Below are 27,515 nucleotides of genomic sequence, written 5' to 3' on the forward strand. Positions count from 1 at the left end.
TTGGTCTGCTTTTCATAAAATTAAATTTACTAATTCTAAATTAGTATTTTTGAAAAGATCTTATTTATCTTAGAGAAAAAGCGTACATGCGTGTTGTAGGCGCACACCTAAGCAGGGCAGCGGGAGAGGGACGAGCAGGCTCCCTGATGAGCACGGGGCCCGCGGCAGGCTCGGTCTCCGCACCCTGAGACCACGGCCTGAGCTGAAGTCAGGAGTCGGACGCTGAACTGGCTGCGGCCCCGGCACCCCCTCCCCAAATCAGTACTTAAATGCTCAGAAGGACTGACGTGGGCTTTACATTATTTTTGGATATTTACTGTTCTTACTGCACAAATGAAGACCAGAGATGAGCAGCAGACTTTAAAGCAGGACCAGCAAGCCTGTGTTTCTAATTTTCTTTCTTTCTTTTTTTTTTTTTTTTTAAAGATTTTATTTATTAGACAGAGATCACAAGCAGGCAGAGAGGCAGGCAGAGAGAGAGGGAGAAGCAGGCTTCCCACTGAGCAGAGAGCCCCATGCAGGGCTGGATCCCAGGACCCTGAGACCATGACCCAAGCCGAAGGCAGATGCCCAACAACTGAGCCCCCCAGGCAGCCCTGTGTTTCTAATTTTCACGGTGACAACTCAGCATGGCTTAGAGAAAGGAAAATGGTCTCAGTATAATGATACTAATCTGTGCTTAATTAGCGTCAAATTTAAGAGAAGGGACAGCTTGACAGTGAGCATGCTCTGTACTTTACTCAGGGGCATGAAGAATTTTGGTAAGTATCTCAGAGGGGCTAAAGCTACAGCCATACTTAAAGGTTGTGAAATCGACTGAATTCTGTATGTGTGATTTTTACCATACAATCTAACTTATTTGTTTTTATTTCCCATTCAGTTTTGAAGAAATCAAATGAACGCAGACAGAACGCCATGGCCCTGACAGACAGGAGGAAGAGTCTGCGGAGAGGGGAGCCCTCCGTTGTTGAAGGGGCAGACTGGAAACCGTGGGTATCCGCAGCCGTGAGGGCCGGCCCGGTTCTCAGAAGGGGCAGAAGTCCAACAAAGGGACCACTTTTAAGTTATGATGGTCTTTGATTTTTCTGCTTCCAAAAAACGTTGAAGGTCAATGCAAACAAACTCGTAATGAACCATCCACTGTGGGTAACTGGGAGATCCAGAGAAAGCTTGCTTGTGAAATTTGCTGACATCAAAGTAAAAAAAGTCTTAACATTGATTGGAAGGCTTGGGCTAAGCACAGAATGATCAACTATTTGCTGAATATTATGTTTAAAAAATCTAGGGGAAAGATATATTAACTTTAGAGACAAGAGCACTTAGTCCGATGACAATCAGAGGAAGAAGCTCAATTACACTGACCCGTAATGAGTCTGAGAGTTCAAAACAAGATATTATAAAAGAGAAGCTTTGCCACTTAAGACCAACGGAACTTAAATCACCAGTACTCACTTCAATCTACACTTTTAAAGGCTCAGCAAATTCAATGAGCATTTTACAAAAGGACTCCAATGATATTCAAGAATAAATTTTCCCAGGTCTCAAAAACGCCGGGATAAACTGGTAACTGTTACACTCTCTGCACTTGACCTGCGCACTGTATGCTACTGAAACACAAAATTATAAACCACACGGAAGTTTCAGGGTCTGCTAATTAAAAATTGGAAATACATGACCAAGACATTATCAAATAATCTGATTTATAGGCATCCTGCTCCAATTAAATCAATATTCTGAAGCAAGGGGGGGAAAAGCCATTTTCAAATAGAATTCAAATATGATAAAAGAGCTCCTTCAATAAATTCCTGAACTTAATTGGCTTAAATGGACCTAGGTGCTTCTATCTGTAAAAAAAAGTTCAAGATGACATTACCACATCCTTGAGCTGTTTATTTATTCCCTGTCTGAAGCCTGATTTACAGGCGATAAAACGCAATCACGACCCACACCAGAAGCAGGAATCATCTGCTAATGGAACTTCTAATTGAGAAGTGACCAGTGACATGAGGTAATTCTTTCCATGTAGGATTGCTCTTCCAGACCTCTTTGCACTTTATCACAGTAAACAATCACTAACATATGCATTAAAGAAAGTTTAAATACATTATGACCCAATAAATATCATAATCAATCAATACACAATTTTCTTCCCCTAGGATTTAACGTGCAGACACCACACTATTAGGGCTAGACTGTTACGCTCACTTAGATCGGGACAATTTTTAACATGCTGGTACAAAGTTTAACCATTTGTAATCAGATAATAATCAGATGTTTTAGGAACTAGTATTCCCTTAGGAATTTCCAGAAAACTAGCTAAGTAAAATCTTAAATACGTGCAACTAAATTGTCTACCATCCTCATAGAACTAGAGTTTTGTTACTGGTTCTGTCTAACCTTACTATTTTATTTTAATTTTTTATTTCTCTTTAAAAGATTCTATTTATTTATTTGACTGACAAAGAGAGATCACAAGTAGGCAGAGAGACAGGCAGAGAGAGAGAGGAGGAAGCAGACTCCCTCCTGAGCAGAGAGCCCGATGCGGGGCTCAATCCCAGGACCCTGAGATCACGACCCGAGCCGAAAGGCACAGACTTAACCCACTGAGCCACCCAGGTGCCCCTAACCTTCACTATTTTAAAGAGCTTTACTGAGATATGATTTACACTAACTCATTTCTGGGAGGAAGGTGTAGATCCCTAATTCTCCCTGGAACCTGGTACACACTGTGGAGGACAGCGGTAAGGGTGCCCTGCTGTCGGCTCTGGACCTCCAGGTCCCGCGAGAACACTGCTTCCTCACAGTGTCTGCACCTGGGAACAGCGTGTCCATAAACAGGGAAAAATGAGTTTATCCTCGCCAGACTTACAGAACTAACGGGCAAAAAACTTCAGCAAACCAGGACCATCTAATTACCTTGTCTCTGTATTAATCAAGATTGGACAATTTGTACATTCAGGAAAAGAAAAATAATAGCGAATTTTAATAAGATTTAACTCATGCAAATAAAATCACCTCCCCTGTTGTCCGTAACCGCACTGTGAGGACCACTAAGTCCAGGGGTACTTCGGGGGCACCCAGCCAGCTCAGTCAGTGTGGTTGCCACTGTTCATCTCAGGGTCATGAGTTCAAGCCCCATGTTGCGGGGAGGAGGTAGAGATTAAATAAATAAATAAATAATAAATACTTACAAGATTTAGGGAGTATCTCAGGTTAGTCTAGCAAAATAGAGGCTCATCATTATTATTTTAAAATTTAATTTCATTACTATTAATTTCGGAGATTCTCGGGCTCACCTTACTAGAAAGCACTAGTACATCATTTCAAAGATTTTCATGAAATGGGTTATAAAACATTACAGCCAGGGGAGCCGAAGCTGGGTCCCGGGGACCACTGCCAGGGAGAGATGGTACCTCACGGAGAGCGGGACACCAAGGCTGGCACACGGCTTCAGGTGGGAGAGGCAGGTTGTATCTTCAAATGAATTAAAGTAGAAAATGCTCTGTTTGACAGTTAGGCTAAAGAATTTAACAGCAGGCCAATGTCTGAAATTTGTCTCCGATGATAAGGAGAGACTAAAGAAACATGTACGTAATGGTGAGGTTAAGTTAGAGCCCGTTTCTAAACTTGACAACACTGAGAACCTGTTATTAAAGTAGCAACATTTGGAATCAGAACAGAAGAACAGTGACTGGGCTGCTAACCGCCAACCTCAGAGATAAAAAGAAAGGGTAAATTTTTCTACTGAGGACCTCCTGGGGCCCTTCCAGCCCCGCCCGCCCCAGCTCCATTACCATCTGTCGTCAGTGAACACGCAGAGTGCGGACGACACAGGTGCGGTAGTCACCACGGTGCCACGCCGGCACACGGCCGGACAGATCACTGAAACAGAACCGAAAGTTCAGAGTAAACCCTTACGTCCATCGACAACTGACTCCTGACAAGGGAACTGGGTTGGTCTTCCCCAACCAATGGTGCTGAGACAACTGGACGGCCACACGCACAGGACCAAGTGGGACTCCTATCTCACACCACCTCCAAAAATTAATGCAAAATGATATGTAACTGGAAAGAGAGGAGCTTATCTGGCCCCTGAAAACTGAAAAATAAAATCCTAAATCACACCATAAAAAAATTAAGTCAAAATGGATTAAAGACCTAAATATAAGAAATAAAAGTACCAGACTCAGAACGACACACACAGGTGTAATTTTAGGACCCTGGGTTAAATCGTGTGACCGGGGTTTCTTAGATAAGCCTGCAGAAGCTCAGGCAACAGAAGAGAAATAAATGCATTAAGACACCCTTAAAATTAAACACTCTCGAGCTCAAAGGCCGCTGTCAAGAAAGTGAGAGACGCCCCACAGATCGGGAGAAAATACTTGCAAATCATCATGAAGATGAGAAGGGACTTGAAACGGGGACACAGAAAGGACTTAACAGAAGACAAACAGCTGGAAGGCACGGACGACGGACTCGAGGGGACCTTTCTTCACAGAAAGACGCCCGACACCGCGAGTCCCCCGGGAGTTCACATGCACAATGAGATACGATTTCACACCCACGAGGATGGTTCTGATGAAAACACAAAAATAAACAAATCGAGTAAGTAAAATAGAGAGATTAACAATGTTAAGTGTTGCCATGGGGGGGAGGAACCGGAGCCCCCACCCACGCTGGTGCCCGGAGAGGGCTGCGGGCACAGCAGAACCACTGAGTCAGCACTCCAGTCCTCGGCACGGATTTCTCTTGGCTGAGAGAAACGCACACATCTGTGCACACACTCTACAGATGGTCCCGGCTCGTGATGGTTTCTCTCGGGACTTTTCGACCTTACAGTAGTGCGAAAGCGACACTCTGAGTTCAGGATGTGGACCTCTTGCTGGGCTGGCCTTACGCGGTCTGCCCCTCCCCCGTGATGCCGGCCGGCGGCCGCAGCTCCCAGCAGCCGTGCGATCGCGAGGGTCAACAGCTGGCAGGGTGCCCCCCGCGTGCGCCCCCACCGCTCTCCCGTCCGCCACTTTCAGGACAGTGTCCCGTGCAGTGCAAGAGCGGCTCGACACCGTACGGTCAAACAGGCTTCGTGTGTCCCGACTGCGCACCTGCGGGCTCACGGGAGCGCTCTGGGTGCGCTTCAGGGGGGCCGCGCTCCGCCGTGACGTTGGCCAGGGGAGGTGTGGGAAATGCATTCTCAACATCTGATACCCTCAGTTTACGATGGGTTTTCATCGGGATGTCACCCCATCCTAAGTCAGGGAGGGCCGGCACACAAATGCTCACAGCAGCATCGTTCCTAACAGCCGAAAGGCGGGAACACCCGGATGTCCCCTGCCGGAGGGACACGTAAACCACACGTCTTCCACCCACAGGGCTCAGCAGCACCAGCCGGCTCCAAGGAGGACGTCCTGACACAGGCCGCGGCATCGGGAACCTTGGAAACATTCTGTGACGTCAAAGAAGCCAGTCACCAGAGGCCCTGTGTCGCAGGAGTCCGCGTCTCCGACACGTCCAGAGCGGACAGACGCAGAGACAGCATGGGAGTGGGAGCCCGGGGCTGGCGGGCGGCCTGGAGCGAGGCTGCCTGTGCACGGGAGCACGCCCGCTCACAACGAGGCCACCGCTGTCCAAGGACACGGCGGCGACGGCGGCCCACCTCCCTGAACCTATCAGAATCCTCGGGGCGGCTCTCTACCGGCTCAAGTGCTGAAACCCAATGATGAACCGTCTGCCGGCGGACACGACACTTAAAAGGGCTGAATTTTATGGAATATGAATTATTTCAAAAAAGCTGTGATGTATCTATCAGTATATTCATTTATTTGTTTTAAAAAGTCACAGAAGCACCATCTGCTTTGCAGGCACTGGTTTTTAAGTCACTTCTCACCGGGCCGACTCCAGGGTGCACAGCGGCAGGTCTGTTTCCCAGGGTCAGGGAACGGAGCTACACATCTGGGGAATTTACTCGACAGCCGAAAACGAGGACAGTTCTGATTAATTCTCATAGGAAACGATGTAGCAACATTGATTCCTTCTTTACTGAAGGACAAGAGACTCCTTAACCACAATCCCTGCGTACTGAGTTGGCGCTCAGCACGTGCTCCACTCACCCCTGGCGTGATGTCACTGCAGGGGTGCCACGGTGTCCCTGACGACGGTCCCCGCCCTCCTGACCTCCTAGTAGGCGGTCACTGTTCACCTCTTGTCCTTGATACACTCTTCCCTTCCAACACCCCATCTGACCTTCCTCTACACTCGGCCACTCCCCGAGGTCCCCGGTCCCCGCCGGGTGCCAAAGCGCCTAGGGCCGAGTCCTCAGCCGGGCTCCCATCCCCCCCACAGCCGGACTCCGGAGCAAGAGCTCACCTTCCGACCCTCCCTCCTCGCCTGGTTCACACGCACACCATCCCCCAGCCTGCCTTCCCTGCTCCGGGCCACAGAAGCTAACCCCTCCCTCCAGGCTCCTAAGCTGCTCAAGCCCCAGGCGGCTGCTCCCATCAAAACAGAGAACTGCGCGGTAAATGGGTAAACCTGAGCCAGAGCCGAGCCGGCTGGTATCCACCGCGCCCCGCGGGCAGCTCTCCCGGAGCGCGGACCCACGCAGTGTCCAGCTGGCCGCTAGGCCGCTCCTCTCACCTGCTCACCTGCACCAAGCCTCCCCAGCTTTGAAAACCAACCCACCCGTTCGTTCGTGGAACGTGCTCTCACTGTAGGGGTGCTCGCTCTCCTTCCCTCCAAAGTGGAGCCTTCTGAAAAGGCCACCAACACCTTCACTATTTTTCTACCTTCCCTCTTCTTCACCGCACAGCAAGCTCATTTCATCAAACCACGCCGCCACAAACATCGCCAAGGACAACCCCACCCATGAGCTGATGAGAGGGCAACGGACGTGGCTGTCACAGCAGGGACCGCGACTTGGTACTACCAGGAGTAAAGCATTCACACGGGCTCTGCCTCTGACGATCCTCGGAAACACGACGCCAGGTGAAGGAAGCCAGTCCCTACGGGCCACGTACGTGCGGTGCCATTTCACGTAACGTCCAGAATGGGACACAGCGGAGACTAAGGGTAGTTATCGTTTGCCTACGGTCTGGGGAGGGGAAAGGACGACTGTTAGCAGACACAGGAGAGGAATGCTCCGAATCTGATGGCAGTGATGGCTGCACAACTCTGAGCACACGGAGACTCCTGAATCGCACACCTGAAAACCATTCATTCATTCATCCATCCATCCCTCCACTCAAGCGATCGCTACGCCCACGGTGGGCTCGAACTCACAGCCCCAAGATCAAGGGCTGCATGCTCCACGAACCAAGCCAGCCAGGCGCCCCTGAACCCCACGCTTCCAGCAGGCCAACTGCAGGTATGTGAATCGTATCTCAATAAAGCAGTTCTACGAAAAAGCACCAGGGACATAAAGCCCTTCGGACCGATCCCGTGGTCACTTTTCAGCCCTCCCTGACCTCGAAGCGTCACGTTGCTGTGAGCAAGGCCAGCACTACTGAGGACCCAGGCACAGTCCCAGACTCTTCATCTGGGTCTCACCCTCTAAAACCCGTCTGCCCCATGCTGTCCCCTTACAAATGTAGTAAGTCTCAGCCATTTGCTCAAAGCAATGATTTTCCAATGACCCCCCAGATGGAGACCAAACTTTTCACCATGGCTCTTTGTCATTTGTCTGCTGGCATGGTCCTACAGCAGGGTCAGCAAACTGTCCTGGAAATGGCCCAAGAGCACATGCTTTCTTTGGGCTTTGTTCAGCTGCCCTTTGCTCAGCAGGGAGAGCAAGCGCGTGCTGTAAATGATGCCTGCTGGACTAATAATAACCTTTTTTTAACTACAAAGACGAGGCGGGTGGAGTTGGCCAGACGCTGTAACTGGCTGCCCTCCGTCCCACCGCGTCACCTCTAGTCCTACCTTTCACCTGCGCAAGCCGCACTGACGCCGACTCTAGTGTTCCAATCCGATCTGTCCCACTGCAGACAGTGAATACTGAGTGTCCGGCACTGTCCTTCTCTTCAAGAGGGGAACCAAAATGCATTCCCAGACTATCCAAATATCCTAATGAAGTTCCCGCTAATACCACGGAAAACATTTACGTTATCTACAACACACCAACGATTCTTGGGTGACGTACATTTTATTTAATAACGATCTTCTTATATGTTGTGACCCTTTACAGACCAGATAGGTTCCATCTTTATTCTATGCTGTGAGACAGACCCCCATAATGCAAATAAACAAGGAAGACGTCTTCTAAACTCGAGCTGGCGGCCGGCCGAAGCCCCGTAAGGAGCCAGCACGGCTGGTGGGGAGGACAGAAAGGGGCTGCGTCCTTCCAGTGGGGTGGGCCAGCAGCGGGCCCCTGGGCCCCAAGCACTGCTCTCCCCAGCCTTCGCCTCGGCTCTCGGGGTATTGCAGCGGCTTCTGGGTCAGACCGTACGTTGGGGGTAAACCTGTACCACTGCCACCAGAGTGGCTGCTCGTGAGCAAGCGCCTGAACCCTGGGTCCTCGTACGCGGCCCCAAACACATCACATCTTCTCTGCGCCAGAGTTTCGGGGAGTGCCATGAGTCATTCGTTCAGAGAAATTGCCCAGGGACGTAGCCCAGATGATTTCCCACCTCACGGAGAGCAGTCCAGACCCAAGCCTCAGGCACGGATTATATTTGCAGCCGCATGCTGCTAGGGTTGGCAACTGGCTGACCTGGCATTTGTTGGAAGTAAAAGACGGCAACAAGATGAAACAAAGTATCCCGGAAATAGACGTTGCATATAAACACCACCCCATTTAAAAATGTCAGCGATCAATGAGAAAGAAAATAAAACAACGAAATTCCCTTCTGGACTGCACTTGGCGCACAGGAAGGCAGTCAGCCAGTCCTGACTTCCACCCACGGCCGAGCCAGGGAGGGGTGTTTGTGTCCCACAACGTTCACACGCTACAGTCCTAACCCCAGGGCGGCATCAGGAGGTGGGACCTTTGGGAGGGGATTAGGTCAGAGGGTGGAGCCCTCAGGAACGTGACTGGTGTCCTCATCAAAGCTACCCGGAGAGAAGGCTGTCCTGGAGATGAACCAGGACAAGGGCCCCCAGCAAACATGACACAGGGCATCCTGACCGTGGCCTTCCAGCCTCCAGAACTGTGAGAAGCAGACGTCTGTGCCCCCTAAGCTGCCCCATCTGTGGTGGCTGTATGTCCCTCCGAAGGCCTGCAACAGGCTGGGGCTGCCCCGGTTTATCACTGTCTCACCCGGAAACAGCTCACTTCCACGAGGCTACACTGTTCACAAATCGTTTCCCCTCATTTACAGGAGAGGGTGAACCGTGTGTGTGGGTCGGCAGGGGTGTAGCATTCTGGTTATCAGGGCACTTCTGTCATGTCACCCTTAATGGCCATTTTCCCGGAGTCTGCAAACAGCACACACAAGGCTTGGCCCACACGCAGCACCGGTGCGCGTCTACCTCGCGCGCAGCACTCCGCAAGCTCACAGAGCCTTAAGAGACCACTTGAACGCTATCCACAAGAGCGATGGGGAGACTCACAGTCCTTCCAGGGGGCACACTGATGGCAAGAGACAGCTATCCAGAGACTTGGACAGACGGGATTTTATGTTATACGTTCCCCAGGTTTTCTATGCCATACAAGCAATTTATGCGTGTGACTCCTATGCATGCAAGGTGTAATGAAGAAACGTGAGTTATTATGTAAAAGAACATGGCACAGGGTTCACCAGAATAACGTCGGCAATCCTGAGCAAACACCTTCAACGAAGCAGACAGCAACCACACAGAAAGGAAAAGCTTCCGCATCCTGTGGTCCGAGGTCTGTTTGCACACAAAGCTCTCTTACCTTTCCAAGCATCCGGCCCAGGAAGTAGTAGTGTCTCGCAAAGGAGTCTCCCACGAGCATCCGAGCGGCCGGGCTGGGGTACAGGAGCCCTTCATTAGTGGTCTTGAAGAAGCCCTGGTTGGGGTTAAAGCCTGACTTGAGCAGTTCATTCAGAAACTCTCTGAAAATACCGCCACCGTCAATGCCGGCTTCGTCCAGGCCATGGGCGTTGAGTAAGTGCACACGGATCCGCTTTTTCAAATCAGGCTCTGTAAAAACGAGCAGACAATGGGGGTGGGGTAGAAAGGATTTTAAAAGAAGGCAATAAAATAAACTGGTATTACAGGGAGTTTTGGAAAACGAGCAAGAATATTAAAGATAACTTAGAGCAGAACTCCAAAAAAAAAAAAAACAACCAAAGTTTAAAAACAGATGATGGGCCGCCTGGGGGATCAAGTGGGTTAAGCCTCTGCCTTCGGCTCAAGTCATGATCTCAGGGTCCTGGGATTGAGCCCTGCATCAGGTTCTCTGCTCGGCAGGGAGCCTGCTTCCTCCTCTCTCTCTGCTTACTTGTGATCTCTGTCTGTCAAATAAATAAATAAGATCTTAAAATACAAACACACACAGATTATGTGCTAGCTGGACCTGTATTTCCCCCAAAGCCGACAATGGGAGAAAGAGAGAAGACGTTCGTGTATTATGCATGGAGATGAGGAGAAACAGAGTGCCCAGAACGGAATTAAGTCATCCCTCACAGTCTAAAGGCTATGACACGTTCTAAAATCGTCTACAGTATGAGGAAAGGGCGGAGGGATTAAGCACATAAGAGTACGAGGGGACAGACACACAGATGCAGCGAGCCAAAGGGGCACGTGCACCCCACTGCTCACAGCAGCAACGACCACTACAGCCAAACTGCAGAAAGAGCCGAGATGCCCATCGACAGATGAACACACAAAGACGACGTGGTATATATACACAATAGAATACTATGCAGCCATCAACCTCCCCCCAAAAGCTTGCCATTTGCGACGACGTGGATGGAACTGGAGGGTATCATACTAAGCAAAGTAAGTCAATCAGAGAAAAACTGATAAGAGGAATTTGAGAAACAAGACAGAGGATCATAGGAAGGGAGGGAAAAATGAAACAAGACAGAACCAGGGAGGGAGACAAACCAGAGGAGACTCTTAGTCTCAGGAAACAAACTGCGGGTTGCTGGAGTGGAGGGGTGGGAGGGTGGGGGGCTGGTGATGGACCCCGGGGAGGGTGTGTGTTGTGGGGGTGCTGGCTGTTGTGTAAGGCTGATGAACCACAGACCTGTACCCCTGAAACAAATAATACATTCTATGTTAATAAAAAGAAAAATACTAGGGGAACAGAAATTATAACCAAGAAAGGCGAAAGACAAACGAATAAAGGATAACAGTGCAGAGTCTCTGAAAGGCGGGCGAAGCAGGAGTCAGAGCCCAGAGCCCACATTTGCACGTAACAGTGTCATCGGGCTGAGAAGCGTGGAAGTCTGTTCGGTTACAGTGTGCCAGAAAGATAAAAACAAAACAAATCTGTGAAGTTGCTTTATCATGACTGGTGTCTAAGAGAACGTCCGGCCAGGTCCTCCAGAGGACAGGACTGCTGGACTCGCCTACAGTGTGCCACAAGAGCCTCAGGACGCAGACCCCAAACACAAGCCAACGGAAGGGAAGGCATCCTGCCGGAGTCCAAACCAGGTGGTCTGCACTGGACAGGCTTAGTCAAGCTGCAAGTTTCAGAAAGTAACCTGCGCGTCCTCATCCCTGTCCCCCTGCCTCCCGTCCTGTGGGCGCTCTGCATCTCAGTAGGCGGGGAGGCGCAGAGGCGGGGGCCGCAGGCCTGAGGGGCAGGGGTGCAGAGTGGCTGGGCCCAGGTCGGCCCGAACACGGCGGTGGGCGAGTGTTAGTACTCTTGAAGTCCCGGAACCCCCCTGTGACCATTCTAGAACGTGGCTCAAACAGGGCCATGACAATTTACTGGATGGACGATCTCCACCACCATGCCTGGCAGCACAGACTTCGTGCTCCAAGGAGCCGGCAGAAGCCGTGCCAGGCGAGTTCGGTGCTAAAGCCTGCGCCTCACTCGGGAGTATGGAAGGCAGGCCGACCGAAGCCATCTGCTGATGGCTGGCTTTTGTCCTTTGTAAGGAATATCGACCACCCACTATTCACCCCGAGCTAGAACTGATGCTAGAAGTGTACATTACTTCAAGTCCTTCAACAACCTTCTGGGTTAAGAATTATCCCCATTCCGGATGGGCTAAAAGGGTGCGGGCACGGGGAGGGCTTCCGTGGGATGAGCACGGTGTGTCGCACAGAAGTGGTCAATCCCCGAAGCCCACTGCAGACGCCAGCACTGCACTGTTCGCTAACAAACGAGAATTTCAACAATAACTTGAGGGGAAAAAAAAGAATTATCCTCATTCTGCAGTGAGAAAACCAAGTACAAGGAAGGTCGAGTGATGTATGTAAAGACACAGCCAGCGCTGTAAAGGGCTATAATTTAAGGACAGGTTTACTGCCTACAAAGCACAGGCTTTTATGCTATACCATATTCTCTTCTGTGTTTAAAATTTAACTATGGCTACGTGAAGAACATGCTTTTTACCGGCCAGACTCCCGGAGCACGTCATCCGCACGAATTCTGATTAGGGGATGACAACACGCGTTCGATCTCATGGTCCAGGTAAGGTGCTGAAAGAAGCCGAAGTGGACTGGAGGCGTGACACAAAAATGCAGTCGGGGACTTCTCCCCGTGCACGCTCTTCTTGATACCCAGTTTCACGGAGGGACCAGAAGCCTTTGTCGTCATGTAATATTTCTCGAACTGCCAGCAGGCAGCAGCAGACTAACACTGTAAGTGTACAAGTGATGTAAGTGGGACACTCAGCTACGGCCCAGGCTCTCCCACACTCATCCCACCTGTGGCACCAGGAAGGGGGGTGGGAGTGTGTCGTCCTTGCAGACGCAGCGGCCGATCACGGAAGTCCCCCTCTGATTTGGCTGGAACTGAGATTCTGTGTTCCCCGGAGCTCACTTCTGAGAACAGTCTCACGTAACTGCAGTGATATTTTCAGAAGCAAACCTCTCCTGAGACATCTTGCCACTACTTGTTTCCAAACACAATTCAGTATCTACTTATACATGAAGGTTTCAGTGGGAGGAAAAAAACTCCCAAGTAAAATGTTATTTGATTTGACCCTATCACAGTTTCTTCTTCAGGAAAATGATGTAACAAAGTGAAACCAGCTCCCACGCAAAAGCGCAGACAGGCGAGGCTGTCAGGAAGCGACTACAGGACGGCTCAGGGCCAGCTCTGGCAGAGTCTTGTCCAAGCTCATGGGCGATGATACCAAGAGCTACAGCAGTCCTGAGGCCGCCGTGACCATTCTCCGGGGTGGCACTGGGGGCGATGGGCGCGCACGGCAGCCCGGGGCTGGGACCTGCGCACCGGCACCTGCTAGCTCCCTGCTAAAAGAAATGGCTCGGTGTCTCTGAGCTCCCGCAGCCGGTCCATCGTGCTCGGGGCCGACACCCACACTGCAGAAAACAGGCCTGAGGGGCAGCCGGCTGGCTCAGTCTTGGGGGATTGAGCTCAGGCCCCACACTGGGTGTGGAGACTACAAAAATAAAATCTCAAGAGAGAGAGTGGAAGAAAACCGTGTCGAGAAGACACGCACACGAGACGGTCAGAGCCCACAAAGGCTGGACATGGTGTGAGGGCAAGACGGGAGGCGGGGCCGTCGTAGTGACTGCTTCTGTGCAAACGACCGGGCAGCACGGCACCTCAGCTGTTTCCCAGAAGTGATTCTGAGACGACATCTAACTTTCCTACTATCCCTAGCAGAATACCAATTTTAACCCATAATTTAAATAAGTCACGTTCGTAAGGCCTGACGTAGAGAACATGGCCTGAGATGTAAAGCATCATAACGTACAATTAGGAGACTTCTCCAAACGCCTTAAAGTCCGTGCAGCTATCAGCGCACACCTGGGAAATTAGGGGGTGACCAAATTCTGAATCACTTTACGCTTCAGGATTCATTGGGAAATTTGGGCTTATTATATATAATTGGAGAGTAATGTCTTTAAACATCATCTACGTGAAACGGGGTTAAAGTTAATTTAAAATTGCTGAAACACACATCTGCTCCTCTTGGCCGGGGAGCTCACCCCAGCTCCAACGTGCGGCGGGGCTGGCCTGCTCCAAGCGTGCCCAGGCTCGGCGTGCAGGAACAGCGCAGCCAGCACTCGCCTGCAGGGCTGCCTCCCCACTCGGACGCTTTATGAACCCCTCTGGCATCAACCACGCCTCAGTTCCACTCTCAACACTCCCGAGCCGATGACACGTTTACCATCTTGTCTGTCGACGGAGTCTTCCCCAGGTTCCACCGCAAAGCCGGCATCTACGGAGCAGCAGCTAGCTGAGAGGTCCCGCAGCATGCAGAGCCTGGCCAGCGGGAGACAACGCAACAGCGACAACAGCCGATCTGTGGGAACCGGATCCCCACAGACGGAGGCCCCGTCTGTTTTCAAAAGTATGCTGGGCTTGAGGTCGGAGCGCCAGATTTCCCTCTCGCTCACACAGAAAACTCAGAAACGTACTGTGCTGGGCAAGAGCGCGCTGGTGCAGTGGGGGCCGCGCAGCCCGGGGTCAGGACTGGGCTGGTGGGGTCCAGCTTCGGGGCTGCAGCACGGGTTACACGACAAACCCACAGCACATGAGCATCAAATCCTGCACACGAACCCCGGAACAGACGGGGACAGCGTTATTCCCGCAGCGTAACACAATTCGCTCTTGAAGAAAAAAAGGGCATGAGGTTTTGCTCCCCTGGAACAGGCAACTGCTCCTTCACTTCTGACACGGTCCCTTCATCTCCTACAGCTGCACCCCAGACCCCGCCACGCTGCCCCTGTTCCTTCCCTGCACTGACGGAGCCCTGAAGCCACCCAGTGTCAAGGACACCATATTCTGAAGCTAAAAGCATCCATACATAAACGATAACGCGACAAGTTTCACACTGGGTGTCCAATATTCATGCGAGGTCGAACGTGTCGCTGAGCTCTAAACGCGACCCGCGTCACCGTCTCCGCGTGACGGCCTCCTGCCACCGACGACGCGCCCGTCGCAGAGGGGTCTGCACTGCGGTGCAGTTTCTTCTGCTCCGTTAAGTGTGGCTCCGAGATTACAGCACAGAAGCAGGCCACCCTGTGGAGTACGGAACGTCGATGGCTGCCCATCAACAGCTCTCGACGTAAGCTGTCAACTGAATTTTAGACACGGACATTCATGGGTGAAATTTCTTGCTTAAAAAAAAAAATCAGTATTTGAAAGGCTCCTGTTGTGATCATTGTCAGTGTTATTTGATAACATACACCTACCGAATCTGACATAGCACATTTCACTGTGAAAAAGTCATTACAGAACAAGATGACGGACACTAATGTTTCAATGATTACCTTTCTCTTTTCTTTCTTCTAAAAAAGATTTTACTCATTTATTTGACAGAGAGAGAGAGAGAGAGAGAGAGAGAAAGAACAAGCCAGAGGAGCAGCAGGCTCCCCGCGGAGCAGAGAGCCCAATGTGGGCTCGATCCCAGGACCCTGGGGTCATGACCTGAGCTCAAGGCAGACGCTTAATGACTGAGCCACCAGGCGCCCCAATGATGACCTTTTTCTAAAACGATCCCTCGCCTCCCCCGCCACATACAGATACATAGACAGAATTACATGTACCATTTTCTGGAGAAAGTTTGTCATAAGCATCTTCATAAATATAATTTCTTCTTATTGTGACATTAATTCCATCCAGAAATGGACCATCTCCTTGAACTTCTTGCTTATCTGCATAAATCAACCTTTGAAAGATCTGAGAAACAGGGGAAGCTGTCATGTTATGTAAGCGACAGACTTTTTGTTATAAACATAAGCAACAAGAGGAAAATCTGTTAAATAAATCTTAACTTTTCTATCTCCATAAATTCTGAAACAAATTTTAAAAGCCAAGATATCAAATACGGACTTTACGCCTTCTCAGTAAATGTGCAGTATTTCCGTATTTGTAACACTGCTCTTTTCCTCCCTTTTATAACAAAATTTAAGACTCCCCTGCTGTAGTATATGTTCACTATTCTCTTCTGCAAACCCTTCAGAAAAACCCAGGGGGGAGAGGAGAGACTAGCTCCCTGAAGCTGTGGACGCCTATGGGCCCGGCCGCGTCCCTAGCCGCCAGCAGAGGGAGCGCAGGAGCCACGTGGTGTCGGGTGGGCGTCTCCGTGAAGCAGCACCAGCAGCCTTCAAAGAAACTCCTCTGGCTCATCCTACAAACCGAGCCGGCAGGAATAAAATCACCCTCCCGAAGCCGATACTTAAGAGTACCCTAGTAGTTTTTAGAAATTTGCGAAGTTGATGAATACAACAAACAAAACATGTAAAATCTCCAAACAGGTGCACGTAAGCAAAGCTTTGCACACTGGTCAGAAACCGCCAGACTCCTGCTCCCCTCTTCCGTGAGGCTGTGCTGGTGAAAAACGACCCAGCAGACAGTACACAGCGTATCTTTCCAAAAAATGTGCATTTGCAAAAACAATGCAAAATTTACTAGACAAAAGGACCTTCTCCCCCCATTATAAGAAGACAACAGTGTGACAGGCCTCTAAACTAGTTACAGCTAAGGGAAAGAAATCTGTCAAGTCTATACAGAGGCATTTGGTCGGACCACACTCTTATACGTCACCATCAGCAACTGCAATCTCGTGAGAAAAATAGAGATGACGCCACCAGCGAGCCACTAAGCCACGTCGAGCTTTCCTCGCTGGTGTTGGCTCGCACTGAAACGACGGAGGAACCGTGGCTCGCACCTTGACTCGCTCCTCGAACGGAACCACGAAGGGCAGCTCAGTCAGGATGGCCAGCTGTCGCTCCTCAGACACGGACAGAGGCAGGGACTCCAAACCCACTGCAACACACGGGACACCTCTGTCAAGCTCTGCACACACGTGACCTCACTTCGCCGCACTCTGCCGACACGGAGTTGTACAGACGAAGGCCCGCGGTGACCCCGTGTCCGGCGCGTGCCGAGAGCACTCGCTCACTTCGTGTCTCTGTGTCCCACTCAGGTAACTCTCGCAGTATTTCACACTTTTTCATACTTCTACTTGTTATGGGATCTGTCATCAGTGATCACCGGTCACTGACCACTCAGATGGCAGCCGCCATCTCCTGGCTGGAAGTATTCCGAATGAAGGTATGTGCGGTGTTTTTTTCAGACGCAATGCTATTACACACTTCACATTTTTTTTTTAAAGTAGGCTCCACACCCAGCACAGAGCCCCATGCGGGGCCTGAACCCACAACCTGAGATCAAGACCCAAGCTGAGATCAAGAGTCAGAGGCTTCACGGACTGAGCCACCGAGGTGCCCCTGCATACTTGACTTTTACGTGCTCTAGAAAACCAAAAACTTTGTCTGACTCATTCACTTTATTGCAGTGGTCTGGAGTCAAGCTGGCCTGCCTCAGAGGGACGCCTGGACGTTTCCTTTCCAGACTCACAAGGCTACACACCACATGGTCCCATTTAAAAAGCTGGAAAAGGCAAAGCTATCAGGACAAAAGCAAGTCAGTGGTTGCCAGACGCTCTGGTTGGACAAAGGTGTCACCTCCAAAGGCACATGAGATAATTTCCGGAGCATTCAGTCTTTTCCAGATGGTTGATCACGGAGACAATTATCCAAAATCATAGAACACCAGGGGCGTCTCCGACTCTTGATTTCGGTTCAGGTTATGACACAGGATTGTGGGAGGGAGCCCCGTGTCGGGGTCTGTGCTCCGCGTGGAGCCTGCTTACGAGTCTCTCTCTCCCCCTCTGCCCTTCCCCCCACTAAAAACAGTTCAAAAGAAATCTCAGAACAGTGCACCAAAAAGAGAGGATTTCCCAGTATGTAAACGAGAGGCCATGACCCTGGGTTGAAGGAGAAACCTGCCAGGCCACAGAGAACTCACCATCCAGGCTCGACTGCAGGGGGCCGATTCTCCCCATCCGCCGGAACCTCCACACGTGTCGGGAAGCCGGGACATAGAGCTGGGTGACCTGTGGGGCCAGCAACCTGGCTTAGTACATCTCTGCGCCTGGCACGAGCCCTCGCCAGCCACAAGGGAGCCACACGGACGTCGTGCGTCTCACGCCCGCCAGGTCCTGAGCTTCGACCTCAGGTCCTTTCCGTCACGCCCTCCTTGGTCGGCTGCCCGTTTACACTCTCACACCGTAAGTGTTTTCCCTAACACACCCCTAGGAAGTCTCTCCTCGCTGTCGTTGGTGTGTAGCGTTCACGCAATATCTGCATCTAGTAACCTGTCATGATGACCACCTTACAAGTGAAAACACTTTACACTTAAAGAATTAACAGTTTCTTATTACCAAATATTCAGTGTCTCATGATTCTAAAAAGTCAGTTTGTCTGCATCGGTACCCCAGTAGGGCCGGGTTCGCAGACATTCTGGTAAGCTCTGGGGCTCTGTCTGCTCCTTCACCCTGGCTGTGGCCCCGGTCAGCTGTCCAGCAATGTTCCCCACCACGGGGGTTTCGCCAGCTGTGTCCCCTCGGTGTTAACATGGGTTTCTAGGCCCTGCATTTCCCTACAAACGTGCAATTCCATCTAGAGGTTTCATCCCATCCAGGTCTGACTTTCAGCCAGAACACTGCACGGGCAGCATGTCTGGCCGTTGCAGGTCCGTGTCTGGCCGCTGTCTGGCCGCTGCAGGTCAGCGATGCGATGGAGAACTTGTACCAGAACAGGAATCAATTACACCAGCAGACACAGTCTGGTTCCTCGGGCATGTTTTCCACAGCTGAGCCGTTCTGGGGTCAAGCAGCAGCAAGTGATGGACATTCGGGCCCAGGACCCCCATCCATGGGCCTCCAGCCCGGTCTGGGCAGGTCCCTGGGGGGCTGCACTCCAGGGGCACTGCCCCGCTGTGTACTCACCACAGCCTGCAGACCATGGGTCCCTGGTTCACGCCCTATTAACTACTTCTACACCAAGAAGCCTCCCCCATCACCACCACTCGCTTGGCCTGAGGTACATGAAGGCCATAAAGGCCAGGCAGGCTCAGGCAGGATCGCTTCATTCTGCCAAACCAGTCTCAAGCAGTGACGCGGCTCCTCCGCATCCCACAGCAGGGCCAATCAAGTTCTTCATTTCTGGGGATTCGGGAACTGGGGAATTCAAGCCTGCTTGTGCTTCAGCTGGCCGCACCCCGGGTGGAGGGCTGGAGCCTCCCGTCTCCCACGCTGCCCAGGGACAGAAGGCCCCGGCTGCTTCCTCCGGGTGCTGAGTGCTGCACAGAGCCTCCCCACCCCGGGGTCTCGCTGCGGGACACCCACCGCCACAGGATCGGGCGAGGTTTCTCGGCCTGACCACCGGGCACAGCTGGAAGCCACGTCACTCAGGACTCGTGCACACCCAGTATGAAACTAGTGCAAATCGCTGCTTCCTTTCCTTAAATGTCCTCACGGTCTTGTTTCTTCTAGACTCTCTACTCTCTGCCCTCATCCCCAAGACCCTGAAATGAATACAATCATGCCTTTTTCTGACAAGTAAGAATGAAAATTCAAATAGTTCATGACCTTTGTTAAAGTTCTAAAAATATTTATACTATTGAATCTACTTTAGGTCTAGATCTAAGTAATATTCAAATTTGTTTCTGTTCCTTTAGAAAGTCAAGGACATGCCCCTTCTCCTTTAAGGGCTATTAAATACACACTGACAATTATAACACCAATAAAAGCAAAACCTCTTGCAATCCCAACGAAGAACCACTAGGCTCCAACATAATTTGTGGTTAAAGGAGAAAATCAGGTTTAACAATGAACTCAGGACACATCTTTAAGTCAAAGACACTGCTATATATTCTACAACCCAAGAATTAAAAATTAAAAAGCTTACTGTTACTATTTAGTTACACAGTAAGTAATAAACGAAACAATTTAAAAGAATTTATCCTTGTCCCCAGAAAGACAAAAACTTTTTCAGAAAAATACTAGAAGGATCTTTCAGTAAACCTTATCTGCTTTAATATCTTCTTGTTCCGACAGCCAGTGATTTGGAGGGCAGAAATTTCTCCTCGTGTCTCTGGACTTCAGCATTTTCACGAGATTGGTGATCACCTGCAGAGGAAGCAGATGGGCAAAGTCCCATGAACAAGTTCAGGCCGACCCTGCAGGACAGTCAGGCCGCAGAGACGCACCCCATCCTGTGACCGCAGGAATGAATTTTGGGTACAAAGCAGGGAGTGATGTGCCAAGGAAGGGAGGAAAATTATCAGGAGTATGTTAAAGGCAGACTACAAAGGAGGCCGTAATGGAGTTTTCAAACACAAATTTGGACATGTATTAGCTTGTTTGAGCTATAAGGCAAGAACTCTCCAAGTATACAGCGATTTCGTGGAAGTCTGCCCTACAGCAAGAGCATTTCATATTTTCCTGAAAAGACACTATCGAGAGCACTGAGGGGAAGAAGTGTCCTGGAAGGATCTCTGACATCTGTCAAAACATGAAGAACAACTCCAGGACCTCCCTCACCTAAGTCTCTGGGGTTGGGCCGTACTCGCACACAGACCCGGTCTACCCTGTCATGGAGTGTCCCAGCTACCTTCCTGGAGAGCCAGGAGGCCTTCCAGCACGGACTTGGCCTCAAAAACAAATCGTCAATTTGGAAATGGTGGAGAACTGACGGCAGTGCCTCTTTAAAAAAGACCCGGTGACGGGGTCTCCAACTCTGGATTCCAGCTCCCGTCACAGTCTCAGGGTCCTGGGATCGAGCCCGCAGTGGGCTCTGCGCTCAGGGTGGGGTCTGCTGGAAATTCGCTCTCTCCCCTTGCCCCTCCCCCCATGCAGGCACCTGCTCGGTCTCTCAAAATAAATAAAATCTTTAAAAAACAACTTAAACAATAAAAAAGACCTGATATTTCATATTAAACACAAATGTACGTTGTAATAAAGCAAGATAAACCTTGCAAACAGGACTTGATCACACAACTACTATGTGGCTGAAGGAAGACCGTGAGGGTATTTTCTGAAGAAGTCGGCCAGGCCTCTATGCACACCACCTCTAGCCAAGCGAAATACAACCCGGGCGTGGAATCAGGATAAAATACAATTTGGGTAAGGACTAAGCAAGGATAACACAATAAATTTCCAAATATACCCCCAAGACAAACAAGACAGCATAATTTCAATCGTTAATAGATATTTCCCGTTAAAATTCCACAATTCAGCATCCCTATACGGTAGAAATACAGATGCTTCTTTTACGACACGTGAACCCTGGTATTCAGGGACACTAAAAATTCCATGTTCAACACAATGGGTGAGAAAGAGCCCTTGGCTGACACCTCAGACCACTAGATTGTGGACCCCCCACTTGGACGAGGCCCGGGGACAGAGGAAACAGTAACGCTCAATGCAGACGAACGACGTCAGTACGAACGTCTCAAGGTCTGGGTACGGCTTCTGGACGGAGGGCTGTTTCTCACCAAATTAGCGGTGACATCTACCCTGTGGCACCTGGAAGCCTGTCCCGATACTACAGTAATATCCTTTCTGAATCGGCAGAAACGAGCTCAGGTTAGTGAACCGCAGGTGGTCACCCGCGACTCCAGACTGCTGTGCTCGCCAGGGCTTCCGGGCTTACAACGACTGCCTCCAACTGCAAAGTAACAGCCGAGCGTGGGGCTCTGGTCAACTCCATGGTCATGACAGAGTGTGCTCACTGACCTAATGCACTTCAATCTCCCAAGTCCCTCGGTTTCGCGCCCCTAAAGAACAGAGCAGGTGCCAGTGAGCTCCGCTGCACGGGCGGTCCTGCCTGGGACGGGGCCAGGTCGGAGCCCACGGAGCCCACTGTGTAAACACATGCTCTTCCAACAGCAGAGACGGAGCATCACCATCTTGTGGGAAGAACATCTCAGCCATCTTTCCATTTTCGTAACCACCTATATTTGCATTTTAGAGATGTTCAGACTGAACAGATACTGGGCTGAAATTTACACATAACACACAACTGTTAGCAAAAGACATGTTTCTGACCAATATACAAGCGCATTGACTTAATGGTCCCTGTTCACTTACAGCTTTGCGCACACTGTCCCCGGATGTTGACTCCCTCGTGGATGACCTTCCCCACCACACAGCAGAGGACACTCAGCTTTGCTGAAGGTGAGAGACTTGCTCCAAGGCTTGCCAAGGAGCAGAGCCAGGGCTGCCTAACTCCAGAACAAAACCTTTCATCTGCCTCCTGGTAGTCATCTCTCAACCTCTGGTTCCGAGGTCATTTACTCTGCACAGGTCACAAATATCAAACTACTGATGAAGGAATGAATGCTGTAACTTACTTTCTTCTTTTAAATTACTGTGAAATTAAACACTAAAAAGTTTCAATATAGGGCACCCCCTTTCTTACTCTCACATTCTAAGCATAAAAAAAGGAAGTATCACGTATTACTTACTAATGCCCTGGTATCAGTGATGCTCTTTAAGAAAAAGAGAGAGAGAGACAGGGAGGAAAAGTACAAGACACAAAGTGATGGGGCTTAGAAAGTGTGTCGAGGACGCCGTCGGCACAGAGTCACTGTGACGAGCCAAGTCTCGAGTTACACCTGACAGCAGACCAACCTTGAAAATGAGTCCTGGACAGGATCACCAGAGAAAATAAAGGATACTTCACTAAATTTTAACTTTCAATAAATACAAAATAATTTTTTAGTATAAACATACTCCAAATACCGCTTTTTCAAAAAATGTAAATAGATCCAAAATACCACATAGGACATATTTTTATCAAAAAAAGCCTTTGTTATTTATATGAAATTAAAACTTAAGTGGATGACACATTTTTACTTGCTAAATCTGACAATACTAAGCCTGGACCAATTCCCAAAAAACTTTTTTAGAAATGTCAAATGCCATGTCTTAAATCCAACTAGAAACACTTTCCTCCTCCATTTAGACTAGTTCTCTTCTGGGCACCTGGGAGGATCAGTTATTAAGTGACTGCCTTCGGCTCACTCAGGTCATGATCCCAGTGTCCTGGGATCGAGCCCCGTGTCGGGCTCCCGGTTCAGAGGGAGGCTGCTTCTCCCTCTCTCTGCCTGCTGCTCCCCGTGCTTGTACACTCGCGCTCTTTCTCTCTCTCTCTCTCTCTGTCAAATAAATAAAATCTTTAAAAACTAAAAATAAACCAATTACCTTCTAAGTCATAAGAAAAATACAGATTTTAAGAAACCATGAAAATTTGAGTCTATTTGTGATGCCAAAACTCCTCCGACCATGTCCCCTTTCTCCGCACCCACTTTCAGGATCAGACACTCAACTGCCACCCAAACACTTAGTACTGAGGGGGAAAGTGTATGGAGGTAAGCACTAAAATTAGGGAAACGGACTGAAGATCGCAGAAGGTCAGGAAGACCGGGGCCACGATCCTGAATTGGGACGACAGACAGCCAGTGCTGCAATCTGAGGCATCTGTCTCCAGTCGATTTTATTCAGTTTTCTGGCACAGATATGCCTAGGAGAGAAGACTGTCCCAAAACTGAAGAAATTTTAGATTTAAACAGGGCCTAAGTCATGGGTAAGCCCAACTTCACAAACTGAGGCCCAAGGTTATACATATCGGCCCAAAGTGACCCGTGGCGCCGAGGCCTGTGGTTCTTCAGCGCCGCACACTGAGCTCTCCCGACGGTGAAGGCCCGAGCAGAGGCCCCAAGAGCCAGCTCAGTTTACCTGGGGGGAAGCCTGTCAACCGTCTGTAACTGCTCCCCAGAGTCCCCGCTACGTGAGCAGTCGGACTCGAGAACCAGCGGGTTCAGACGTGAGGCGAGATAAAATCGTCAATAAGCAAAGGCTGGGCTAACCCGGTGCCGGCTCAGCAGTTTCGGCAGACCCCACGGCGGGAAGCAGGACACGTTACATCTGTTCGGTGTTTAACTCTTGTCCCCCACATCGTGTTCTTCCACGCCAGGTCGAAACCTTAAAGATTATACACGTGCTCAGTAACTCAAAAAATTACTTAAGTAAACGTTCAGAAACACACACAGTTGCTACACACGCTACTGTCTACACTTGAATTAAGAATAGGTGATACAGGGGGACACCTGGGGGGCTCCGTGGGTTAAAGCCTCTGCCTTCAGCTCAGGTCATGATCTCAGGGTCCTGGGATCGAGCCCCGCATCGGGCTCCCTGCTCAGCAGGGAGCCTGCTTCCTCCTCTCTCTCTGCCTGCTTGGGATCTCTGTCAAATAAATCAATAAAATCTTGAAAAAAAAAAAAAAAGAATAGGTGATACGCGTGAACAGGTTCCCTGAACCCAATGTTAACAAGGTCAAGTCGGTGACTGCTTAGAAACACAGAGACGCTCCTAAAAGCCACCCTCGACAGCTGTCCCAGGGCAAGACGGCAAATTAAGAGGCACTGTCTCACAGGACCCCTGCAGGTTTCGGGGCGCACCCACTGCGCTGCTCACGCGAAACCCTGGTGGCCACTGCGCGTACACGAGCTGAAGGTCGCGGAGGGTGAAGTCTGACATTTCTGAGTGGAGAGTCTTGACATTCAATTAAATTACTGTAACCAAAGTACACACCGTCCAATTGCAAAAGGCAACTGCAAGACTAAATTACATTTAATACAAAAGAACAATCTCTTTTTATCTGAAATCTTCTATGTAAAATCTGATAAGTAAAATCAAACATCTTGGGTAATTTTTTTTTTTTAAGATTTACTTACTGGACAGAGAGAGAGAGATTACAAGTAGGCAGAGAGGCAGGCAGAGAGGGGGAAGCAGGCTCCCCACTGAGCAGGAAGCCCGATGTGGGGCTCGATCCCAGGACCCTGAGATCATGACCCGAGCCACGCAGGTGCCCTTTGGGTAGCTCTTCCAGAAGTTCAATACAAAGTACAGGATACAGACGGCACACGATCTGCGGGTACTCGAGTGTTGCAAAAGCACATGCAGTAAACGTACATCCTGTAAGAATTTTCTACAAATCTGAGTTCCTAACGGAGACTATGTAGAAACAAAGTACGAGAAACACCAGTGAAGACCAGTTCCAGGAGCACCGTCTCGCAGACCAGAATGGCCATTCTCCTAGAGTAAAAGTTTAGAGTAACCTCAGCATCGTTTCTCCGTCCTATGTGCTCTCATGGTACTGATCTCGTTTATCTCAATGTGATTAGCTGAACATTTGGCTTTTCACCACGTAGCCAACCACCACTCACGATTCCCCAGAGGGGGGCGGAGTCCGCGTTCTTGGGGTAAAGCCTGCGTGTTCGAGGAACTGGTGAGAGCGGCGTCCCTTCCACAGAGGCCATGACGCGTCCCATATGGACCACCCAGGTCGAAGGCAAACCAAGTTCTCTAAAGCCCTCTGTTACTACTCCTGAACACTGCTGTATTTGTAAACAGAACAGGATTCTCCAGGATGTTTAAAACACTACAAAATTATTTCTTAAAGTACCCATTCTATTTGGTAGTCAGAAACAAAACAAAAACCCCCAAAGGAGGGAAAGGGCGCCATGAGAACACAGGTGCATGGTTTCAGCAAACAGGGAAAACTAACAGTGGCATGCGAGCGTTATGTTATGGCGTGGCTGTTGTTTTAATTCTCTTAAAAAAAAGATTCTTTCTGGAACTGAAACATGAAATCAGCCACTGAGAAAGCGAACACTGCGCACAACACAGACCTCTCTCCCTCCGTACAGATGTGTGCGGATGAGAAAGGCGTGAGGCACCTCGCTCCTGCTGCCCGACACACCTTCCTCCTCACCGGTGACCCGCCGGCACAGAGCTGCACACAGAGGCATGGCAAACAGGACTTCCTACCTCCTCACAGGGCTAAAGGAACCGCAGCTATAAAACGCACGTCAAGAGGAGTTTATAAATGGGATAAACGCGTAAACTGTTTTAGCCGTGTCACTGCAGGGCCCAGCAGCTGACCTCAATTCTCATAGCGACAAAGAAAGATGACTCTATCCACTTAAAATTCTATGTTCTGTGACCAGCCAACAGAGCCTCTCTCAGAAATTAAGTCTGAAAGGACCATCAGAAGACTGAAAAATGAGAACGGTTGGTGGTCGAAGGAGTCAGGTCTCATCATTTGCAATTCTGTCAAAATCAGCGGAGGGCAGGAAATCACTGGCAAAATGCTGTTACCTTCCCTGGTTGATTCTACCTTGAGTTTTTCAACTCAAATGTGGCACAAGAACACACCAAAAAATCCAACATTCTACTCTAGTACTTTTCGGAATGGGTGCAGAGCAGCGGAGTTCAAGGGAGGCCCTAACTGCCCCAGCCGTGCGTGGAGTGACCGTGTTCACTGACTCAGTGTACGGAATGCTCTTACGATAGTATCTGGGATGCAGGAGCCACGGAGGGGATTCTTTTTATCTCCCATTAAAGATAATTTTTTCTTTAAAAGAAAAACCAGTAGCAGCTGAGCCCTTCTCTGCAACGCAAAGAGTATGCCTTGATTTTTCGTTATTTTTAGGGCTCAGCTTACCAGCAGGTAGTGTAACTTTGTTTTTTACCCCTCAAAGAACAGAAATTCTGTTCAAAAAATTGTCTTCAAACAATTCTGTCCTAAATTCAGAAGGTCTTTGTAACAACTCAATTTCAAACCTAAAACAATCCCTTACCAAAAAAGTAGAACTTCTCCTTAATTCCTAAAACCTTTAATCCTTAATCAAGTGGTAATAAGTCATTTGAGGCATAAGAAAAAATTCACTATGAAATTTTCGTTTAATGCTTAAGCAAAATAAAGCAGGGCCCAGGGAAAATATCTTCTATAGTATTATTTTTATTTTATTTTATTTATTTATTTGACAGACAGAGATCACAAGCAGGCAGAGGGGCAGGCAGAGAGAGAGGGGGAAGCAGGCTCCCTGCTGAGCAGAAAGCCGGATGAGGGGCTCGATCCCAGGACCCTGAGATTGTGACCCAGAACCGAAGGCAGAGGCTTAACCCACGGAGCCCCCCAGAAGCCCTCTTCTGTAGCATTATTAAATACTGAGATTTCTCAGTCCTAAAGAGAAGCCTGTCATATGAAAATTGTGAAACTCCCAATAGGTGCTATAAAACAACGAGATTATCTGACACTGTGCACAAAAACCTGATACCCTACACAATGGAAAGCCTTAACAAAGATCCCAGAGTTTAATGAAATACTTGAAGAAAAACACATATGCTACCATAATACACATATCCAGCCGAGTGTACCTAAGAATTATTGTAAGTTTGAAATAGGTTAGGTAGCTTATTTTTAACTTAGAAAAGTCGCAAAGTTGTCAACCTTTAAGAACGGATATATTAAGGGTTCAACACGTGCCCTTTAAAGTTTTCTTGGGAACTCAGGGATAGGTAATTAAAATAAATTGTGCAAACATATATTACATTAATCCACACAAATTATAAATTCAATGATGCATTAGGACTGTGTTCAGTGCAATCAAAACATTATCAGTTACTCTCACTGCTACTAATGCTCATGCTCATAAGTGAAATGTGTTGTAAAATCAGGCAGAACGGGCTGGACGGAGACTATTGTGCACTCGTCGGATGAATAAGCAGTCCTTAATTAGCCCATCAGGTTAAGTGCAAGCATTAATG

General features: G+C 49.4%; 1 protein-coding gene across 2 annotated transcripts in view; it reads right to left on the reverse strand.

The window, feature by feature from the left end:
* UBE3C (ubiquitin protein ligase E3C) overlaps positions 1-27,515 on the reverse strand; it is a 107,127-nt gene that overhangs the window by 31,035 nt on the left and 48,577 nt on the right. For both annotated transcript variants that reach the window (XM_046021120.1, XM_046021119.1), the window contains exons 14-18: positions 19,923-20,027; positions 17,864-17,951; positions 16,722-16,819; positions 15,598-15,730; positions 9,851-10,098 (exon numbers count right to left, since the gene is read on the reverse strand). In XM_046021120.1, coding sequence (XP_045877076.1) covers positions 9,851-10,098; positions 15,598-15,730; positions 16,722-16,819; positions 17,864-17,951; positions 19,923-20,027 — 672 coding nt within the window. The remainder of the gene's footprint in view (positions 1-9,850; positions 10,099-15,597; positions 15,731-16,721; positions 16,820-17,863; positions 17,952-19,922; positions 20,028-27,515) is intronic.

The sequence above is a fragment of the Meles meles genome, chromosome 10 (genome assembly GCF_922984935.1).
Source record: "Meles meles chromosome 10, mMelMel3.1 paternal haplotype, whole genome shotgun sequence".
Taxonomy (NCBI): Eukaryota; Metazoa; Chordata; class Mammalia; order Carnivora; family Mustelidae; genus Meles; species Meles meles.